The 23603-nt window shown below is 40.2% G+C and overlaps 1 protein-coding gene across 2 annotated transcripts in view; it reads right to left on the bottom strand.

The window, feature by feature from the left end:
- Positions 1–311: 311 nt before the first annotated feature.
- GPC6 (glypican 6) overlaps positions 312–23603 on the bottom strand; it is a 1188890-nt gene continuing 1165598 nt past the window's right edge. For both annotated transcript variants that reach the window (XM_035275392.3, XM_002742474.5), the window contains 2 exons: positions 8999–9174; positions 312–4654 (listed from right to left, as the gene is read on the bottom strand). In XM_035275392.3, coding sequence (XP_035131283.1) covers positions 4452–4654; positions 8999–9174 — 379 coding nt within the window. In that variant the 3' untranslated portion in view covers positions 312–4451. The remainder of the gene's footprint in view (positions 4655–8998; positions 9175–23603) is intronic.

Genomic DNA, 23603 nt, shown 5'->3' with positions numbered 1-23603 from the left:
TTTTCTGACTTCATTTATAAAGTATTGACATCCATTTCCAAGTCACTATATTTGCCCTCTGAGAAGAAATCAGTACAAAAAATAGAGCTACAGTATTTTCCATATACATTTGGGATGCTCTCAATGTTCTAAAGTTCAAATAGTTCCTGATTTCAGACGCTGAGTGTACTTAGGTGAGTGGCACTGTTTTAATATATGGGGTTTGTTGTTGTTTTAAATATTGAGGCTTCTAAAAATAAATTGAACACAAAAAAAATCCATAGTTCTGAAATGTAGACTATGACAATAAGAAAATGCAGAAAGGGCACTGGTAGATTTTTAAAAACTATTTTAATACAAGATTAATAGCAATTTTCTATTCAAATCATAAATGAAAAAATCTTAACCCAAATAATACTCATTTGACAGTCACATAAAATTTTAGGTTTGATTGGTGCACACATTTATCCTGCATATATATTATGTATATGCACACAGAGACCTCACTATTTTGCCATTCTTAGGGGTCTTTTCATGAAAGTACCTCATTACAAGGCAGTGTCAGAAGTTCCAGTAACTACTCAACTTTGAAGTTCAAAATGCCCCATGCTAAGCTAAGTCCGTGCCATAGCAAACCATGATATAGCAAGTCTCCAGAATGCGTACAAATCAATACTCTTGTTTGTATAAGTTGGTCTAAAACTAAACACTGGCTAATGTCTCCAACAAGGAGGAACACATTGCAAATTTATAAGTTATGGTTTCCTTTATTCTTCTGTTGGCAAAGCTAAATTGTGTTTTTAAATAAAAGTCAAGTCTGTTAGTAAGTAAATGAAAATGAGTTTAAATTTCTACAAGTTTTGGATAAGTCAAAACTTGAATTTACTAATGCTTCTATGTTTAATCAAATCACTTGATAATTAACTTTGCAAAAAGAAGTAATAAAAGAATCACATCTCAGGAATATGTTAAGTTTCCTTCCTCCTTAGGGACTTTAGCTGGTGTTCAGTCTGCAGCCAAAACATGTAGGTAATGGCAAAAGAATTAAAGAAGGCTAATGTCTGCAGCAGGGAATATAAATTAAAAATCAGCGTTCTGCCTCCAATAATATTTTCAATGTGTTTGCTTTAAAGAATGTTACTTTTATAATGATCACTAGTTGTCAATGAATAATATGTTTTTCAGTGTAGACAAAATAGTATTTTCTATCCCTTACATTTAAAGCAGGTGATACAAGTTACTTAATGCTATCTAGGTAAGTCATTGTAAGGGAGTCAGATTTCTAGTACTAATGTTCTACAATGGCCATAATCAAAGTACCAACTTGGCCTTCATGAAAATGACAGAAAGTTGTCATGGTTGTCCTTTAATATAGAACCATAAACAGAGCTCTCACTGGTAAATTTGTAATTTGTTCTTCTCTGCTAAAGACTTTAGCCTCTGTTTAGCTTTTGTTGTGACACATACAAAGTATAATATATACCAATTACAGACGTGTATTTCTGTTAGAAAAATACATATTATAACTAAAGAACATGTAAATAGAGGCACTTCAATAAGCTAAGTGTTTGCAGTTATGAGCATCACCCACCAATTTCTAGTGTCGGATTTCAGTGAGCCCATTCCTCTCTAGTCATAACAAAAGTTATGATATGGTTACGGAATTTAGGGGACATCAGAGCAAATGAGGGGCAGGTCATAAAAAAGAAAGGAGGCTCATTGCATCCCCTATCACTATGCTGATATGAGAAAAATTAATTCGAGGGGTAAATTCCAATACTTAACTGAAATAGGGTAACCAGGTTAAACGAAATCCTTTAGGGCTTTAGGATGATAAAAACTAGGAAGTACAACTCAAATGATATTTTGACCACATCCATGCAGGGTGCTAACACTGTGGCATCATTAACTGATAAGTCATTTCAGCTCTCTGCCTGGCTCATTATGCATCGCTATATCTCATCAATATGAATCATATTGATAACGAAGGTGTTGAAACAAATGAAGCAGGCATTTATATATTTTCTGTGTGTTTAGTTGCGTATAGGACATGGGTTCACATTCATTAATATTATGTGTATTCATACACATGCACAAAACCTTTTGGGGGTGAAAGCACAGGAAAAACAAGGCATCCTGATCTATTTAATAAAAGAGAATGCAGAAATATTTTTAAAAGGAAAGACTTGGAGTTTAAAGCCATAAAAACAAGTTATTACTCAAATAGTCTGGAAAACCAAGGTTGATTTAATTTGTATTGCACCTTAATTATTGGAGAAAGACAATACTGATTTCTGAACACACAATGAAATGAGCAACATAAATGACTGGTCCTTCATAGAGATGTCTTATGTGAAATTCGTGGTAGGAAGCCGAAATGTGGGCAGTGAAATGGATGGTTTTCTAGATGTAATGGTGAACTATATTGTTAATTACATAAAGGTTTATATGAAAGAATGCCACAAAGTCTCTCATAATCCTACATTTTATATTCCATTAGGCATAAAGTAGCAATAGATGCTTGTAAATACTTTCTGTCTTGCAAAAGTGCTCAAATATACTTAATACTATTGTGCCGCATGTGTTCTACTTAAATGTGATGACTAAATCAATAACTAATTTTAATTTTGATGAGAACAGAGATTGAAAAATACCATATACGTGTCAATACTGTCGATGAGTTAATTAAAATGTGACTGGCGTATAATGGTGTCTTGAAACATTACTTTTCCCTACTCCAGATGCATCATAGAAACCAAGAAACATATGGATAGCCAACTGTATTCCTAAAGCCACAGTTTGGTTTATTTTGCTTCTCTCTGTCATGGGGAGCATAGGGCCTGGCTTTGGCATACTTGGTGAATAGGTTAGGTTGTGGCTCTAAATTGGCCTATTGAGTTAGGTAATGTATCCAAGTGCCAAGCAGGAATCCTAGGCTGAAGGTGTTTTACATGAAAGCAACGGTTTCTCATGAATAACATTCTTCACACACACAGTTTCCATCACTGGTAAAGCCCTGCACACCCACACCCATGGCTCATCTCATGAGCTTGGTGCAGTCCGGAGCGCCCAAGCTGAAGCACACTCATGCGAAAGGGTGTGCCCTGTGCCCTGGCAAACTTTTAATAAATGGACAGTTAATACATAAAAAGTTCTCTTTCTTGATTCTTGGTGCTCACAGATCACTGAGGAATCCCTTCTTTGAGCAGCACAAAACAAGAAGAGCTGGTTGACAAAACATTTTCTTACAAAGGTGTGTCAACCCTGAGCTTGGAATTAGGAAGTTAAAATCTGTGATTTATATATATATAGATATAAAAATAGATGATCATACTAAGACTAAAAAAGTGAAAGAAATCTCCATGTCAATACTAGATAAATTTTTTGTCTTGCCTTTTTTTCTGTTGTGAGTTATTTTGTAAGAGAATGCCCTTATGATGCAGAAACCAACTGACACAAAGTAAACAGTTAAAAATGAAAACTCAGGAATGGATCTAACTGCGTATCAATTCATTAAAAAAACTCTTGCTTTGGGAGGGGTAATGAGCACAGGGGCAGAAATGTCTAGTTAATGTCAAACCTGTGGCAGAAGCAGAGATTGCATCATTAAGATTATTTTCCATTGAGACTCTTGAGGAGGATGAATTGATGGGGGTATCCGCTAGTAACTGGAGATGAAGGGGGAAATCTGTGCCAATTGGATACAGTGGACAGACATTAAGGGAATTAAGAAAAATGGTGCCGTTACTTAATTGAAAGTGGGCAGAGTGAGAGAGAGGTGCCGAGTTGTAGTAATTTTTGTTCTCATATTAAAGACGAGATTCTAAATTTAGTATCAGTACCTCCAAATTATTTTGGTATTGTTTGGTTAGGGTGCAAGATGATGCCTCCAAGACAACAGTGCATTTTCACTCCATTTAGAAAAAAGCTTGAAAGCTTTCTCCCCATAAGCATTTTGTAAACCTGGATTTGTCACAAAAAAGCTTACACTGGGAGTTGGCTGTCAATGCTGGACTGATAATATTAAAGTTCATTTATTTTTGTCTGTTTGCTTCTTTGTTGAAAATGCAGCTGTCTTGGGGTTTGGCCTGATTTTACAAGGAAAATTATTTTCTTTCTTCCTTTTTTATTTTAAATGGGAAAAAAAATCCTCACAACGTGAGATTCCTTTACTTCTGCAGCATAAAAGCAAATGAAGGTAAGAAAATCTCCTGGTACGAAAGATTTGAGTAAGAATTCTCTCTAGAATAAACAAGGTCCCCACAGATAGCTGAAGGAAAGAGGAAGCAGTTCAGTCTGGAACCCGATACTCTTTGGGAAAACAAAAAGGGAGGCAGATTGCAGTACTGCTCTCTTCTCATAGAAAACCGTAAGTTTTTCTGGCATGGTCCATTGTCCGAGAGTGTAAGAAAAGAAGTGAGTTGGCCATTCAAATAGCTAAAATGCAGTTTCATCTGACCAAAAACCCAGGATTATCTGCACAGTCTCTGCAGTGCCAGGACAGTGCAAGCGAGAGAGCAGGAGAGCAGGGAGTGGCCACGCTGGGCTGCAGAAGAGTCCACTTCTCTCCGGTCAGGATCCACTGCAGGGGCCTCTGTGGTGACAAACTCAAACTCCGTGGGACACACGTCATCCATGCACCCACTGCCACTCCCTGAGCCACTGGATTCATCACCTAGTGTGGAAAGATTGAAAAAGAAAGTTAGACCACCCATAGGGTTAGGCTTTGCGGCCACACCCAAATCCCATCTTGAATTGTAATCCCCGTAATCCCCACGTGTCTGGGGAGAGGGTCGGGCGGAGGCAATTCAATCATGGGGGCTGGTTCCCCCACGCTGTTCTCATGATAGGGAGTTCTCACGAGATCTGACAGTTTTCTAAGGGGCTCTTCCCCCTTGGCTTGGCATTTCTCTTTCCTGCCAGCTTGTGAAGAAGGTGCCTTGCTTCCCCTTCGCCTTCCACCATCATTGTAGTTTTCCTGAGGACTCCCCAGCCGTGCCGAACTGTGAGTCAATTAATCACTTTCTTTTATAAACTACCCAGTCTCGGGCAGTTCTTTATCGCTGTATGAAAATGGACGAATACAACCGTCAACCAGGAAAGACTAGCAACAAATTGCTCAGCAGATATGGGGCATGTGGTGGGAGGTAAAATCTCCCCATCCATGGTCCCCCACCCTACCCAATAGGATTGTTTGGGGTGTGATGAGTGGGTGGGCTGTGCAGAAATAGGTGTTTGAAGAACAGTATCAATTGATATCTGAGCCCCTAAGAAACGTGTGAACCCGACTTAAGGGGAGGCCATACCTACCATATTGGCCTTAGAAAGACATTTCTTCTGGCCAGTACTTGAGTTTAAGAAATTTCATTCTTTGCTCTTTTTATACTCAGAGCCATTGCTCTAGAAAGATATCATGCTTTTAAAAGGATTTTAAAAGAAAAATACAGAAGAGGAAAACAAGTTCTATGCATAGGAAATGAGAGGAGCAGTAGCAATAGTAGTGGGAGCCTCTATTAATCTTACTTTTGGCCACCTTTCCCCACCTGTGTTCTCCTGAGAGCAAGGATGGGCTCCATCTCAGCCAGTCTCTCCCTTTAAACCAGGAGTTGACAGACTATGACCTGCTGTTTGCTTTTGTATGGTCCATATCCCCAAAATGGTTTATTTACATAAAAATATATTTTATAGCTATCCATAAAAACTATCTATCTATCTATCTATCTATCTATCTATCTATCTATCTATGAATGACAGGGTCTGGCTCAGTTGCCCAGGCTGGAGTGCAGTGATGGCATCATAACTCACTGCAGCCCCAAACTCCTGGGCATAAGTGACCTTCCTGCCTTAGCCGCTTGAGTAGCTGGGACTACCAGCATGTACCACTGTACCTGGTGGTTTTATAGTTTTAAGTGTTTGCAAAAAAAAACAAGTGAAGAATAATACTTTATAACATGTAAAAAGTGATGTGAAATTCACATTTCAGTGTCCGTATATGAAGTTTTATTAGAACCCAGCTACCCCCGTTCACATACCTATTATCACGTTAGACCAGCAGTGTGGGATAGTTGTGGCAGAGACGATGTGGCCCTCAAAGGTTAACATATTTAATATTTGGCCCTTTACAGAAACAGTTGGCCATTCTCTGCTTGAAACCAAGGCCCAGGGGCCCAAAGAGTATGTTGACCCAGGTGGCATTGTCACTTCCTGCCCAACTTGCTTTCTTCCCTATTCCCACTTCTCATGGCTTGATTCCTTCTTGTTTGACTAACCCTGTCATTCAAACCTGCAGCAGATCAGGCTATCAATTACTAGCTTTATGAAAGTACTTATCCCTGCTTGGAGATCTACTATTTATGTGCCTGTTTACTTGCTTACTGTTTATTTCCTTCTCAAGAATGTAAACTGAGGACACAAACTTTGAGAAGGTAGAGATTTGGTAAATCCAGTTCATTGCTGTATCTCTAAGGCCTTCAGTGGCCCCTGGCATATAGCAGGTGCTCAACAAATACTTTTGGAATAAATAAATGTGCTTTGGGCAATTACTCAACTTTTGTCAGTTTCCTCAAACAAATACAGTTGACAACATTGACCTTGCAGACAGTCTGTGAGGACAAATCACGAGCATGCTCAAAGACACCAAACCCAGCACTGCCAGTGATGCCTGACAGGAAAAACACTGTTCCTACAGGAAAGGGGACCTGGAATGTATCCTGCCTTTGTTATTTAAACGCACCAGGGTAAGCCAGTTAGACTCATTGAGGCTTTGTTTCCTCACTTGTAAAAATGAGAGTGGTAACATCTATCTGTTACGGGGAATGATGTTCCTGGAAGGGCTGAGGAAACTGGAAGCTTTTAAGGACATTAGCTAGTTCTCTCACTTGCTCAGTGATTTCTTACCAATATCCTTAAACTACTCCCTGCTAGTCTGAAATGGTGATGCCCTGTTGAGCTGCTCCTGGGAAACCAGGGCCAGCTTTAGCTGCTGGATGCTACTTAAGTAAAGCTGGGGCAATGTAGGGACTCTTCTAATGTCCTCTTGAATGAGAAAGATGCAGTTAAAAAAATGAGCACAGTTTCTTTTTTTAATGGGACATCTAAATATCAGATAAGATCACTTCAATGCACTATACTAGGTTTTTAACATTTTCTCTGATTTATCTTTAGTGGCCTTTACAAGGGGGAAAATTCCTGTTAATTAAATTCAGAGATACCAGAATTGCTAAGGGAATTGTTCTGAACACTGGTGTCATGAACAAGAAGTAATATAACCTTTACAGAGACATTATTAAAATGATTTAGAACATTAAAAAATGTGGGAAGCAAATATGACAGGAGATTTTGGCTGGAAAAAATAGTGGCCCCATCTCTTCCTGAAAAGGAAACACAAATGAAAATATTAAGGGGTGGGATGAGTAACTTAAAAAAATGTCCAAAGCAATAAGGATAGGGATGGCTATAAGATGTGATGATGGTTCGTATGACAGACACTAACTGAAAAAAGAGGGCCACATTTGGTGCTTGGGTTAGAACTCAGAGATCCTCTAATTTGTTGATTTTATTTTCTTTTGAGGGGAAATGGAGCAAGATCTCTGCCTCCTGGCCATTACCTGAGCTTTGCAGCTTGACATGTGTGTAACCTCTTAAGGTCAGAGAGGAATGAGAAGCAACGAAGCCAAGCCAACTAATTCTTATGTATCTTGAAGTATTCATTCCAATACTCACTCTCTAGATAACACAACACTTTATTTAATGGAGAAGACAATGGATAAAATGAGAGGTGTAAGGCTAAGTGCTAACAAGAGTGACGACACAATAGCTAAAACATGTGTAATGTTCTCTTCTGAAGAGGAAAGGAGGGGTTTAGCAAAAGGAGGAGAGATGATGGGATTTTTTTGAGGAATTTTGCAGCAATAATGTCCGTTGGGTTGATAATTATTCCGTGTTTAGAAAATTATTTTTTTGAGTTCTTTAAAATGGAATAAAGCACAAAAATTTTCTGCAGGGGATAACTTGGTAGGTTGATGGCTAAGACTGAGATGATTTGAGGTCTTCTTTATGTAACTTGCTTCTTTCTATCTTGTTAGTCCAAGCACACATCTTATGCTTCAAGGACGAAATTACAGAATCACTGGAAACTTCACATCTTATGTTCAAGAATTCTTGTCCTGGGAACTCTATTTGTAAGGGTAATATATTAAAAAAACAAACAAACAATGATAGAAGATGTTCCTTTGTAGTTATTCATCTTAAAACCACTCAGACAAAACCCCTGTATAGTTAGTTTCATGTCAATGTTCACTTAATAGTCTTCGAAATCACTTTTGATGTGTCTTTGATCCTTAGTGAAACAGTCATGTGTAATATTGCACTGGCATTTTATGATTTCTCTCAATATGTCACACACAAATGTATATGGATTGCATATGTGCATAGCTGGATAGAGAAGGAAATGATGTAGCTGAACCTGCTCACTACCCACCAGACACTATCATAGCTCCTCAAATGAGGCTCCCAAAAGCCTCTGAAGCAGGGATGCTTCCCATTCTATAGAGGAGGAACCTGAGACTCAACAAGTAATTTCTAGAGACTCCAATTAATAAGGAATAAGACAGGGATTCTATCTCAGGCTTGTCTAAGCAATCTGTCAAGCTTTCTTCTTTTGTGGGGAACAGGGCAGAAGTTTGGGGCAGAATACTGATGAGGACAGAAGACAGTGAAAAAATTACTTTGCTGTGTTGTCATGAATGAATCAATTGGTAGATGAAACTCAATTTCAGCTTTGGTATAGCTGAATGTAATCCATTGCAACTATTTCTCGTATTGTAGAATTTATGATTTTATTAATATCCTATGTTTTGTGGATCAGAGCTCTCTGTCCAAAATACTATAACAAGCATTACTGCCTGAGGAAGAATGAAAAAAATTAAAGGGCATATTGCTCTAGAAGAAAGTCAGGGTATCGTCTTCTAAAACTATTTTTTACTCGGGAAGTTTCTGGTGCTGGGAAGGCTTTTCTTACTTGTGTCCTGGAAATTGACGTCATTGCCATTGTAGGCATTTTTCAGCTTGTTGGTCATCACACGGAGAGCCATGATCTGCTGTCTGATGAAAGTGTCCGGCCGAGTGATGTCCACATCCACCTCAGGATTGTTGATCTGGTTGGTAAGCCCATCATTCATGATCTCAGGCAAGTATCTGCAAGGCAGAGAGAGAGAGAACAGCTCAGGGAGATGCCACAGAAACCGCAGAACCAGATGCTGCCATGAAAAACCAGATGACTGTCTCTAACAGTCAGCCAAGACACCTGGCAAAAACTGGATGTAGTTCCTAGAAAAGAATGCCAAATAGTGAAAACACAGAATACATTTTCTCAGATGGAGATGTGGCTAAAATCGCCTCAGACTAGTTTTTTAAAATGGCAGTGAATTCTTAGGTAGGTTTGCCTACAAATAAATGTGAAATTGGGGACCTATAATAAATCACTTGTATTAGTCCATTCTCACACTGCTAATAACGACATACCTAGACTGGGTAATTTAGAAAGAAAAAGAGGTTTAATAGACTCACAGTTCCACATGGCTGGAGAGATCTCACAATCATGGTGGAAGGTGGAGGAGAAGCAAAGGCGTATCTTATATGGTGGCAGGCAAGAGAAGTGCCAAGCAAAAGGGGAAAAAGCCCCTTATAAAACCATCAGATCTTGTGAGAACTCACTCATGAGAATAGCAGCATGGGGTAACAGCCCTCATGATTCAATTACCTCCCACCAGGTCCCTCCCGTGGCTCCTGGGGTTTATGGGAACTATAATTCAAGATGGGGTTTGGGAGGGGACACAGTCAAACCACACCATCGCTATTTCACATTAATCACTCTTTCCTCCCTCCACCCCAAATGTCAGCTTAGGTTAAGGATTCAATACCTTGCTCAGTTCTGCTAATTTTGGTAGTAAGAACTGAACTTATAAATTATGTATGATTCAAGAGAGTTCTCTGTGAGGATGCCCCTTCTCAACTGCAGAGGCCCTACCTCAGACCTTAATCAAAAGAAATTCTGGATGTAAAAAACCTGCTTTGGGGACATTTTAGGAGTAAGCAGTGATTACTGGAATGATTGAGGTGTTTATTAGGGTTTTTGTTTTATAATAGAATCTTGAGTTTCATTAGGTAGATTTTCCAATGTTCAGTAAAACAGAAGGGTAAAATCAAATGATTCTGAATTTCACATTTCTTTCACATGTACCAAAATGTCAAAATTGTCAGCCCTTCAATGTGGGCTGCCTAAGCTGCCTAGGGGTATTTATGTAAGTGAGGCTAAAGATCTTGAAAACACGCTTGGGGCCCTCTCTGGCTCCTTCTTACTCTCACGATCTGTCCATCTTCCAGTTCTCTTCCTCTTCTTCTCATGGAGTTTCTTACACCTGCTTCTATTTTCCCATTTTCCATGTTCCTCACTGGAGTGTAGACACCCACTGCAGCCTCAAAGTGACCCCTTGCACCCTTCTTTCCTCTCAGGTGCATGCTGTACATGCTGTATGATTAATTCATGTAGCTCAGCAATCAAAGGGTCTCCACCCACTTCTACTTTCTCATACTCTCTCCAGAGTCCCTCCTTTTCTTGTAGAGTTGACTCCCTGTAGCCATCCTCTGCCTTCCTGTCCCACAGGTTTTCCTTAATTTCCATAATGCAGTTTCCCATTTAAGTCCCAAATACCCTTAAAGACCCAGGTCTATCCTCACTTTCTCCTCAAGATATTTCCCAGCTTTCAGGGATCTACCCACCCTTTTGTAAGGCTGCCAGGTTTGGTTTGGTATTCAGTGCACAAAGTCACCCCTTGGAGCTGCAGGTGGGAGTTGGTGCTGAAATCCAGCCTCACTTCTGTGGTCACCAAGCTACGCCCCTGCAGGGCACCATACACCAAAAGCGGTTCCTTTTTCTTTTCTCTTTGATACTCTTTTTATTTTAGAAAATTTCGATACATATAAAAGTAGAGACAGTAAGTAACATAATGAACCCCCATGCACCCATCTGGGTGCCTTTTTCTAATTCCTACCAAGGTGCTATATTTGTCTGTGTCCTGGTAAGAAATAGACGGGACTCTCAAAGGGGTAACAAAGAGAGTTTAAAGAAGAGGCTATTTATAAAGGTGTGAACAAGTTAAAGGAAACCAGCCTAGAGAGGTGAAGCACCCTGGGGCTGGCCACAGGAGAGGGGGCCCCAGGGGGTGAGGGGAAGAAGCTGTTAGCAGAATTAACAAGAACTGATATCACAGAGAGGCACCCAATGACACAGTAACTGCCAAACCAAGGTTTATCAGGGATGGGGCCAGAAGAGGATGCTCTGACCTCTGCAGGCTTTCCTCTTGACCTCCAGCTGCTGCCTCCCATTGGCTGAACCAACTGGAAGCTGGTGGGCAAGGGAGCCTAGATGATACAGCTTGTAGAGATCCTTCAGGGCTGGGGCCACAGTGGAGGGATGAAGAGCGGGTCTAATGGGGAATCAGGACATCCAGCTCTGGCCCTCTACAGGCTGGGGGCAGTCCTACCTAATTGCCATTACTGTTATTCTTCTACTTGCTCTACTGTTGTTGCTTGAAAGCTCAAAAAATATCCCTTCCTCTATTTTATTATTCCTATTTACATATTCTTGTATGATATCCATATGCTTGAAATTCTTCCTCTTCCTGCAAGTGATTTTCCCAGTTCTGAAAACCAAAAGTTCTATCCCCCAACCTCTAAAAGAAGAACTACACAGAGAAACTTTGGTATTTAAGCTATTTTTCAGGTATTGAATCTTATGCTTGATGTATTTGTGTATAAATTGGTTTACTCATTTTAAATCAGAGGTCCCATGAATAAGCTCCATGCCTTCATCCATATCTTGAACAAAATTGACTTCACAATGCTCACTAAATAATGAATAATAAAACACACAGAGTGCATTGTAAATTCTTTTCCATGAAGCTCCAAGTATTTACTGCTCTAAAAAATGGCCTCATAGAAATTTTTAAAAGCCATGGACTCATATCTCTTTCTTTTTGCCATAAAGCATAACTCCTGTCCTGCCTTTTAATATATCTGGTATATAAATAAATTCCTGTTTGATCCTGAGAGTGTTTTCCTGATGTAACTTCTAAAATATGCCATTGGACTGACTATTAGTGACAGACAATTACATGAGCCAGGCTCCGTGAGCTCTACCTAATTATTACAGCCTATTCGAATAAACAATAGCAGGTGCATCCCATCTTTTGCTGACACCAGAGCTGAGAGGTGATGGTTGATTCTGGTGTTGCTCCTCTACATTTTGGAAAATGACTCCTGCAGCTGTACCTATGCTGAGTCAGAGGCGAGCTTTGTTTCTTTCAGATGCTGTGTGCACTGCATGGTTAGCCGAGACTCATTTATCAGAATCTCACTGCAATAGCTTACATGGGAATGCTACCCCTGGGAGTCTGAACATCCAGGAACAATAAGAGACTGCCAAGTAAACCCAGCCTCTAACTGTGCCTACTGATGCTCAGCTGCTTACAATAAAAACAAGTAACAGTGCATCGTGTCCTCAGGAACCTTTTCTCCTTTTGGTGTATTCAAAGGGTGACTTTGGAGACATTGTGAAAACTTAAACCTAAAACAGCTGAAAATAAAAATGGCCATTTTGTCACTCCAGAGGTAGATCTTGAATCTAAATCTACGGCTGTCCATTGCACAACCCAAAGGGTCCGTGAAAGCCCCAGTCAGCACGAGGACCTCATGAGCCCATTTATTTCTTGCCTCTCACATTTTGTTTCTTTATATAACACTCCTGTCCTGCAAGAACAGACACCTCTTTGAGCTCACAATGCTCTTCCTCTTTGTTGGATTTTGCACAGCTTTTTAACACGATAGAATCCTGTTTTTGCACCATCATATCCCTGGGAGACAGAAGGAGAATCTTGGCATAGAGAGCTCAGGTTCCAGGGCAGGATGCATGTTTACCTGGTCCATCCAGCCTTGGGAGAAGCCAGAAGTGAGGAGAACCTAGAGAGTTGAGCAGGGATGTCATGCTTTGCCAATGCTTCCTGCTGTGGGCAAGTGGTGGCCTCCGTGAACGGCCAGGCACAGCTTCCTCATTTTTGTTGATTTCTGTTCTGCAAGAGCACAGCTAGGAACTAAATCTTTGGCAGTTTTACAGAATTATTTTTCTTTGCATCTAACTGCATATTATAAATGTGGGTGACCTTGATTACATCCAAACATTATAACCGATTAGGGTGGAAGAGTCCTATGGAAATTAGGGGGGTGAGAAGGTTGATACATCCAGCCCTGTGGGTAGCTGCAGGTCCTCACTGGTAGAGTTCACAGTTTTTGTTACCTGAGAGATATTAAACTCGACCATCCCCACAGAAGTTTCCCACCAGCCAACCTTAGCCCCTGAACATTCAACATCACTCCTGACAGTTAAACCAATGCTTCCAGAAAGACCCTGTTGGCAGAAGAATGTGCTTAGTATTTCTCATCATCATGTTAATGCTGGTAGCTGTTTTGATATAAGGCACTGCATATTGGGGAATAGGCCATATGACTCTTAAGATTTAATGAAATTTGAAAGCCAATAGGTCTGAGAAGTGAGGCATTAGCAAGCAAGGTTAGTCGGGTGGTGCTTAACGGGGGTGTCATGAATCCAAGTAGGAGCTAAGGCAGAAATGGGAAGCTTAGGTGCTGACCTAGGCTTCTTCTCAGGTGCACAATTCTTCCCTGACTGCTACTGCCTCAAGGCACAATGAGAAGGGTAAAGTCAAAGCAATTTCAATACTGTTTGTTGCCACAAATGAGCTCTACTCAATACATATCTCTATAGCAATTTCAAATTATAAGCTACCTATTCATTCCTGTTAAGCAGGCTTAAGAATTTTACTCATCTAAGTAGATGTAAATCCCCATGTACAATGCCAAAATTCAAGACCCCCTATTTTTTTATTCAATCTGCTTGTTAGCAAAACTTCATCTCATCTGAAACAAAGTTAATTATAGTCCTCATTTAGCTGACTTAGTGTGAATTTTAATACATTTTGCTGCAGAAATACTAACATGCTTGATTGTGGATTGCAGCCCCAGACCCCACTGGAAGTATGTTGTAATATACAGCATATTCACTGTGGTCATTTTCTAAAATCTAAAAAGTTGTGGATTCTGAAACACATGTGGTCCCAAGGGTCTCAAATAAGGGACTGCAAGCCTGTGGTATCAGTAACCTCTTCTAGAAGATTTCTTAAAATCTAAGCCTTAAACTTCCACATATGAGGATGGCTATAATTGAAAATAAATGAACGAAAAGTAACAAGTGTTGGTAAAGGTGTGGAGACATTGGAACCCTGTGCACTGCTCTTGGGAATGTGAAATGGGGTAGTTACTGTAGAAAATAGTATGGCAGTTCCTCAAAAAATTAAAAATAGAATTACCATATGATCCAGAAATTGCATTTTTGGATATATATATATATATACACACACACACACCCTCAAAGCACCAAGAACCAGTGTTCATAGTGCCATTATTTTATATATAGGTGTGTGTGTATATATATGTGTATATATACACACACACACATATATACATATATATACACACACATATACATATATATATACACACACATATATATGAATAATATATATATTATTATGGCTCCTACTTAGATTCATGACACCCCCACTAAGCACCACTGGGTTAACTTCTCTTGCTAGTGCCTCACTTCTCAGACCTACTGGCTTTCAAATCTCATTATTATATATATGAAGAATGGTACTGTGAAGAGAGGTATACAAATATCTTTGGGATATCCAAAACAATTAAAGGAAAGGGACCTGAGCAGATATTTGTATACCTCTGTTCATAGTACCATTACCCAAAGAATTAAAGGCACAGATATTTATATGTATATATCTGTTCACAAAACTATTATCCATAATAACTAAAAGGTGAAAGGTGTCCACCTTTCGTTTATGGCTAAATAAACAAAATGTGGTATATACATACAGTGGAAGTATAATTCAGCCTTAAAAAGGAAGAAAATTCTGTGATACCACCTGGATGAACCTTGAGGAGATTACAGTAAGGGAAATAAGACAGTTTCAAAAGGACACAAATTTTACGATTCCCCTTATCTGAGGTACTAGAATAGGCAGTTTCAGAGAGACAGAAAATAAAATGGTGGTCAGCAGGTCCTGGGGGGTAGAGGGTATTTATGTTTATTGGGTACAGAGTTTCAGTTCAGGAAGATAATAAAGTTCTATAGAACCATGTGACTGCACTTAATGCCACAAAACTATTCATTGTACTACGGTAAAAATGGTAAATTTTATGCTTGGCACATTTCACCACAATTTTAAAAATTCAAGTTTTAGTTACAACTTTACCAAAGTTCTTGCTAAGAATTACTTTTTTCCCTTTCCATTTTTCTTGGATGGAAAGTTGGCTTATTCAGTGCAAACTGCGACCTTCTGCTTTCAGTGTATTTATAGATTCATGAAGACCGTTAAGCTAGGGTTGTCTGAAGCATTAGGGACTTCATGAGGTCTGACACTGCGATATGGTCAAGGGCATAAGGGTGATATATGACTGGGTCACCTGTGTTCTCTCTGGGACCCAGCAGTGTGACCATGGACAAGTCATTTAGCTACTTCACATAATTATTTACTATGCAATTCTAATGTACTCTTAGAAAAATTCAGTTGTTAACATGGCTCGCCATATTGCCAAACTACATTCTTAGGAGTGGCGGACAGCAGCAGAATCTGAAGTTTTAAAGCCTGCATTCATGTTCAGAAGGAGAATTTGCTGTGGCTCTTCTCCAGTTGGAGAATGTGAGGCAGGAAATGGTCTGGGGAGGCTTTTGGAGAGCATGTAGCTCATTGATTGCTGCAGTAAGCAGGAGTGAAATTCTTTGACTCGGCGTCTTAATTCATTGGCAGGAACTCCCCAAACCCATTGTTAGGAGACCTGGAGTTAGTAAACTACAGAGCGGATAGGAAAAAAGAGACCCAGGAGCCAGTTTTAAAAGATGCCGAGCTGTGAACAAGCAACATATTCCCTTCTGTTTGCAGCCAGCTCTGCCTAATTTTTTTTGTTTTCTTCCACAGAGGTTCACACAGCTTCCTGCCTGCCGGGACAGTCAGGAAGACTTTATGGGGTCCTCTCTCTTCAAGTGTGCCTGAAGAAAGGAAGTGGGCATTTTAGAATGCCTGGCTTGCCAGTCGCCAGTTCCTTACTAAGACAGAATTCCCACTGATATGGTTTAGATTTGTGTTCAAATCTCATGTCAAATTTTAGTCTCCAGTGTTGGAGGTGGGTCATGGTGGGAGGTGACTGGATCATGGGGGTGGTTTTCTGCTTTGGTGCTGTTCTCATGATAGAGTTCTCACTAGAGCTTGTTGTTTAGAAGTGTGTGGCACCTCCCACTTCCGTCTCTTCCTCCTGCTCCAGACATGTAAGGCATGCCTGCTTCCCCTCACCTTCCACCTTCATGACAGCAAGTTTCCTGAAGCCTCCCCAGCCATGCTTCCTAGACAATCTGTGGAACTGTGAGCCAATTAAACCTGTTTTCCTTATAAATTACCCAGTCTCAGCTATTTCTTTATATCAGTGTGAAAATGGATGAATACACCCCCTTTCCAAGGTGTTTGGCTTGGTATATATTGGATATTTTACAGTTCTTTAAAATACAGCTAGAGTGCTTTGCGACACACCCCACAATTAGGGTAGAACAGTATTGTCCTCAGACCGCCACGTCACTGTCCTTGAGAGATTTGCCATCATCATGCATCATTCCATCTCCTTCCATCTGTTCAAACTTACCCAGTCGTGACTTGCTATTTTCTTTGGTTAGTCAATCTACACTCTGTGGTGAGACTGACTGATCTATTTTCTAGATTTTTCTACTTTTCCTATTTCTTACAATTTACTGTGTTTACCTTCTGGCTTCCGGAAGGATTTCCTTGGGGACACAATATTTCTGTCAGGATCAGGTGCCTTGAAAAACAGCAGAGGCTCCCTGCAAAAGCCATGTTTCCGATGGGTCCAATTAATTTTGTCCCTCAGTCAACTCCCTGATAGCCTCCTCCCAGAAGGCATTTTAAAGAAAGGACACAGTGACAGCTCAACACTGCTTTACAAGGAGCAACATCAGAAAGCTGTTTCGCCAGTTTTATGGGGGAGAGGGAGGAGTCTGGAAATGACTGACTCAAGACCTCTAAAGACTCTGAAATAATTTATGTCCTATCAGATAACCGGCGTGCCAGTGAGACTCGGGTCTCAGACTGGGTTCCATTTTTCCTGCCCTGTCTCATTGTGTGCCATACTCTCCTTTTCTTTTTAATCCCTCTGAGTTTGGAAAACGGTCGGCATGAAGAGAAAACAACGCTACGAGAAGGTAGAGATGGTGCTGTTTAACACAGCTGTGTTCTAAACAAGTAAGAATCTGCCTCTACGTGAGCAAAAAGAAGGAACCTATTTGAACACCATTAGGGCTTTATTTTTTCTTTTGCTGCTGCCTGACAAAGTTCTAACCGGTATATGCTAACCATATAAAAGTTTTATTTCCTTCCAAGTCTATGCTTTCCTGCCTCCTATCTAATCATTCTTTTCTAGCTTCTGTACAGACAGCTCATTCCGGCCACCAACTGCCCAGAACGCCCTTCTCAGGGATGACTGATGACTGTAAATGTCCTCCTAGGGTCTCTCAGTTCACCCCAGGAACTTTGGGAGGCCTAGATTTGTAACCTGTACCATGAGTCTTAAATTTTTTTCCCTTTGGCCTTCTAGATTATTATCGATTTTCCTCTGTAACTTACTAGCTTCCTTTCAGTTCCTATTTGTCTGAGTTGAGTCCGAATGTTGCTGTGTCTTCTCCCATTTACCCCTGAGAAGTTGCTTAGGTAAGTGAAAAATGGAAGGAATAGAAGTTACACTTGCAAACTCACTTTCCTGCTGGTCACTGAAGACAACTGGGCTGCCTTTCTCAAGTAACAGACACTGCAATGAACTCTAAAAAATCTATTTTTAGCTCTTCTGAGAAGTAGGATGTGATTCTGAGCACAATCTCTGTGTGCCACCAAAATTCACACGTTGAAGCCCTAATCTCCAGTGTGATGGTATGGTGTCCCTCAGCCAGCTCCTTGATAGCCTCCTCCCAGAAGGCATTTTAAAGAAAGGACACAGTGACAGCTCAACACTGACTCACAAGGAAGAACATCAGAAAGCTGTTTCACCAGTTTTATGGAGGAGAGGCCCTCATAGGAGGCAGGGCTTTTGGGAAGTAATTGGGGTTGAATGAGATCATGAGGGTAGATGATTCCTTATACTAGCTCCCTTATAAGAGAAATGAACCAAGACTCTATCTCTAAGGATACAGTAAGGAGGCCATTGTCCATAAGCCAGGAAGAGAACCCATACTGCTGGCACCCTGATCTTGGACTTCTCAGCCTCTAGAACTATGAGAAATACATTTCTGTTGTTTAGGCTATCGTATCTATGGTATTTTTTGAGCTAAGACACTAATTGAATCAAATGCTGACCAAGGATGCAAAGTATTCATCCTTGCTACTCATCAAAATGGCGCTATTAAAGGCCAGAGGTTTGTGTGGATGATATCCTGTATTGTGAATGCTGAGCTGTATTTCTAACTTAAAATTCTCCCCTGATGCACTTGTGAAACCTATGCAATTCATTATTCAGAAGACTTCAGACTTGTCTATAACCTGGCTATCTTTGGTGGGTGATGTTACAATTGAACCATGTGAACTCTTAGCTCATATTGCTATTGTTATTTTTAATATAAGAAAAGCCCCATTAAAGGAAATATCAAGGATATCAGTGAAGAAAAAAACCCCTGAAATTGCAACATGCTCCCTGAGGCTCCTGTGTAGACTGAAAAAGATAATATCTTACATGTAAAACACCAGATAAAACACATGGTTGCCAATTAAATGTGAATTGCAGGTAAACAATGAATCCTTTTTTGTTTTTAGTGTTAAGTGTGTTCCATTGGTTGTCTGTTATCTTTCTGCACTAGATCTGGCAATCCTGCCTTTGAGACTTGCTACTCCAAATGTGGTCCCTGGACTAGATCAGCTTTTTAGAAATGCTGAATCTCACTCAGGTTCTACCCCAGACTTGCTGTCTTAGCTTGGGCTTCCATAACAAAATCCCACATACTGGGAAGTTTAAACAATGCACATTTATTTCTTGCAATTCTCGGGACCATGGTGTTCAAGACCAAGGTGCTGGCATATCCCGTGTCTGATGAGGGCTCTCTTCCGGAATTGCTGATGTCCGCCATCTTGTTGTGTCCTCACATGGCAGAGAAAGCAAGAGAGAGAGGGAAACTCTCTTATGTCTCCTCTTACAAGGGTACTAATCCCATTAATGAGGGCTCCACCCTCAAGACCTAATTATCTCCCAAAGGCCTCACCTCCACACAAGGGGTGAGGATTTCAACTATGAATTTTTGGAGGACGCAAACATTCAATCCGTAGCACTTACTGAATCAGAATCTGCATTTTAACAAGATCTCCAAGAGTTTAGCCTGCACCCTAAAGTTTGAGAAGCACTGTTTTAGGATTACAAACTATTTTATTGAGATTATCTCATTGATCTTCACGTTGTCCCAGGAGGTTGGCAAGAAAAGAGGAAGCAGGGAAGACATTCGCTTAACCACCTTGTTTAACCCATTCTTGTTTTCAGAATGAAGATTTAAATGCTGATAGGGTCACTGTGATTGGGCACACTTGCAATTTCCTCCCATCAAAGGGCAGGGTCTCCTTTTACCCCACCTCCTGCTTCCAGACCTGATTAGCTAGAGGCAGAGTGAGACTTGTCAGAGATGGGTGAGGGTGGAGCAAGTCGGGGGAGCAGGTGGTTGTAAGTGGGTTCAAACCTTAGAGGAGCCACTGCATACACACCCTTAACCATGGTCTCAAAACTGCAGATTGCACCTTGCAGATCGCCACAGCAGCCACGTCTCTGTGTATCCTGTTCTGTTTGAAGTCATTGTCAATTTCAACTGGCGGCATTAACTTTATACCACTTTTTTAAAAATAAGATAATCACTGGAGTAAATGGACATATCTACTGTAAGAGTCATTTTGATATCAGAAATGTTAAAATTTGAAATAGGTATGTTTCTGAATCAAGGAAGTATGATAGAAAGCTATGGAGCAAGATTCAGAAAGTAATCAAGAAAAATAAGGGTGTTGGGAGACAAGCCTGATCAAACACTTAGGAGAAAAGGCTGCAGGAGCAGGTACAGACAAAAAAGTATGGCTGAAGGACTCTGATGGTTAAAACAGAAAGAGAGGAAGAAATGTCTGGTTTATTGGAGACCTCATCACACAGGCTTGAGCTTATAAACTTCCGGCATGACAATCCCTATCCGTTCTCATACACATCTCTGCTTCATATCTGTTAACAGTTGATGGATTTTTAAAAAAATTATTTCTTTATTTTTTTATTTTTACGTTTTTAGAGATAGAATCTCAGTCTGTTGCTCAGGCTGGAGCGCAGTGGCACAATAATAGCTTACTGCAGCCTCAAACTCCTGGGCTCAGGTGATCCTCCTGCCTCAGCCTCCTGAGTAGCTAAGACGACAGGCATCTGCCACCATGCCCAGCTATTTTATTATTTTTTGTAGAGATAGGGCCTCACTGTATTGCCCAGGCTGGTCTTAAACTCTTGAGCTCAAGTGAGCCTCCTGCCTCAGCTTTCCAAAGTGTTGGGATTACAGGTGTGAGTCATTGCACCTAGCCAGATTTTCTACAAATAAAGTTTCTAGTTCTTTCATTTCACATAGTTGATAAGAGTAACTTTTCTTTCTCTTTCATTTTTTTTGAAAAACCATTGCTTAACAATTAAAAAGGCCTGTCATTTTAAAACTCAAAATTCAAAAATGGGAAAAAATAAGTTATTATCCACATTATGAGGGAGTCTCACACTTACAAAATAGTAAATTTCTTTAAGTGAAAAATTTCTCTGATGTCTTTCTAGATGAATTATTATTTGCATAAGAAGAAAGCTTCAATTAAATTCAATTCAACAAGTCTTTATTGGTGATCTATTTACTGTGCTAGTATATAAAAATATAATATTAGAATTCCCTGCTAGTGGAAGAATTAAAAAAAAAAAAAGAATTAAAGGAAACCAGGTAATTGTAATTGTCCAATGGGTACATAATTTGAGTCATAAATAGTTGACAGTCTCATCTTTTAATAATATTCTTATGCATAATAAAATATATATTTTATTAGGTTAAATTCTGGACTATTCCTACAAGTGACTTCATTGCATTAACTTGATCATTTCTCCACCTGCATAAAATCTTCCAGTGTCTTCCCATTGATCTCAGGATAAAATTTAAATCTTGTCCCTGAGGACGGATCCAGGTGTTTCTCTACCAGGGTGGTCCCTTCCTAAACCTGGAGTCCAAGAATAGGGTACTGATGTTCCCAGATACACTGTGCTCACCTCAATCACTGTACCTTTTCATGTAGTGATCCCATTGTCATCATTTTTTTTATTTCTTTGAGACAGAGTCTCACTCTATCACCCAGGCTGGAGTGCAGTGGCACGATCTTGAGTCATTGCAACCTCTTCCTCCCAGGTTCAAGCAATCCTCCTGCCTCAGCTTCCCAATTAGCTGGGACTACAGGCATGTGCCACCACATCCAGCTAATTTTTTTATTTTTAGTAGAGACTGGGTTTCACCATGTTGGCCAGGCTGGTCTCGAACTCCTAACCTCAGGTGATCTGCCTGCCTCCCATTGCCATCTTATAACACTTAATCTACAGGGCCTTGCACAATGCCTAGGACAGAGGGAGTGCTTGATCATATGGCTGGTGGAGTGGTGGACTGACTGAATGAATGCTATAGAACCACTCAAGATTTTATAGAGCTTAGGATCTGTCTCATTTGTTCTCCTAACTTGGAGAGGACAGTATTTTGCTGTTGTTTGTTTAAGAGGTTTTTGCTATGTATTTGCTATGTATTACTATGAAAAAAAAAATACTGGGCTAGGATTTGGGAGATTCCCAGCTTTCAACCTTGTTAATTGGATAACAGTGGACTAATTATTTATCCTGTCTGGATTCTTCATCTGCACAGTGAGGAACTTGTCTGAACCATCCTGATTTCCTTCAGCTCTAACTTCAGTGGTCTTTATCTTCCCTATTCATATTCTTGGTAGTGTTTAGTCTCTTTCTCTAGCCTCACTCATGGCCTTTTTTTTTTTTTTTTTAAATTCTTTTTGTAAGAAATTGCATATGCACTAATATCAGCAACCTGTGTGACCATCCATGAGAATAGCAGTTCAAAACCCAGGCTTTATGTTAGCCAAGGCTGAAAGGTAAACACACACGGGAAACAGTGAAGCTCAAAAAACCAAGCATTTTATTCATTAGGCCATCTGGCCATCCTTCACAGTGTCTTTCTGCATAGTCATCGGGAAAATACACACTAGAAGCTGTTAATTCATAGATAAATTTTCTGGCCAAAGATCTCCTAGCTGAAAAGCCAGACACTGGTAAAATGCTAAGTATTTTTTAGTGGCATGTTTTTAATACCATGACTAATTTCCTTCTTGTGATCTATAATTTGATATTAAGATTTTAAGCAATTTGAAATGGTTGCAGCTCTTTTTTCGAGGTACCTTGCTTTCATCTTGTTAAACTCTTCTTGTTATGGTTAATAATATCATTAGCAATTGATATGATTTGGCTCTGTGTCCCCACCCAAATCCCTTCTTGAATTATAATCCCCATAATCCCTACATGTTGAGAAAAGGATCTTGGATCATGGGCGTGGTTTCCCCCATGCTGTTATCATGATAGTGAATGAGCTCTCATGAAATCTGACACTTTATTAAGGGGCTCTTCTGCTTCACTTGCACTTCTCTCTCCTGCTGCCTTGTGAGGAAGGTGCCTGCTTCCCCTTTGTCTTCTGCCACGATTGTAAGTTTCCTGAGGCCTCCCCAGCTAGAGGTAACTGAATCAGTCAAGCCTCTTTCCTTTATAAATTACCCATTCTCAGGAAAGTTTTTTACAGCAGTATGAGAATGAATTAATATAGCAGTAGATGCTAAAAACATGCAACTGAGCAGTATAAGAAATAACAGCTAATGTGCACCTCCCTTACATCTGCTTAACTTCTGCAGTTTCTTCTGAACTTCATAGCCACACACTTTGTATTAATAGTCAAAGATGTATATATATTTTTGTAGAGACAGGGTCTCACAATGTTACTCAGGCTGGTTTCAAACTTGGGCTCAAGCTGTCTTTCAACCTTGGCCTCCCAAAGTGCTGGGATTACAGGCATGAACCACTGCACCCGGCCAATCACATACCTTCTTGTTTCCTTTTGATCACAGCTGCTTCATATGCTTGAAACTGCTCAATAAAGCCCCAGAACATACTCCCCTCTTAGACTCTCCACCCACTGGTCAATCCCCAAAGATTCCTGGAGTCTAATTTACCAGCTGCTTTACCCACCTGCAACTTCACTGCTAAGTGCTCTGGCAGTGCCTGCCAACTCCCAACAGGTCCTCCCATCCAGCCTTTCCACCCTATGAAAGTCCAGGCCAAGCCCATTTCTGAGCTGA

Source organism: Callithrix jacchus, chromosome 1 (assembly GCF_049354715.1).
Source record: "Callithrix jacchus isolate 240 chromosome 1, calJac240_pri, whole genome shotgun sequence".
Taxonomy (NCBI): domain Eukaryota; kingdom Metazoa; phylum Chordata; class Mammalia; order Primates; family Cebidae; genus Callithrix; species Callithrix jacchus.
The sequence above is the reverse complement of the archived record's forward strand: the minus strand, read 5'-3'. Positions and strand labels throughout refer to the sequence as shown.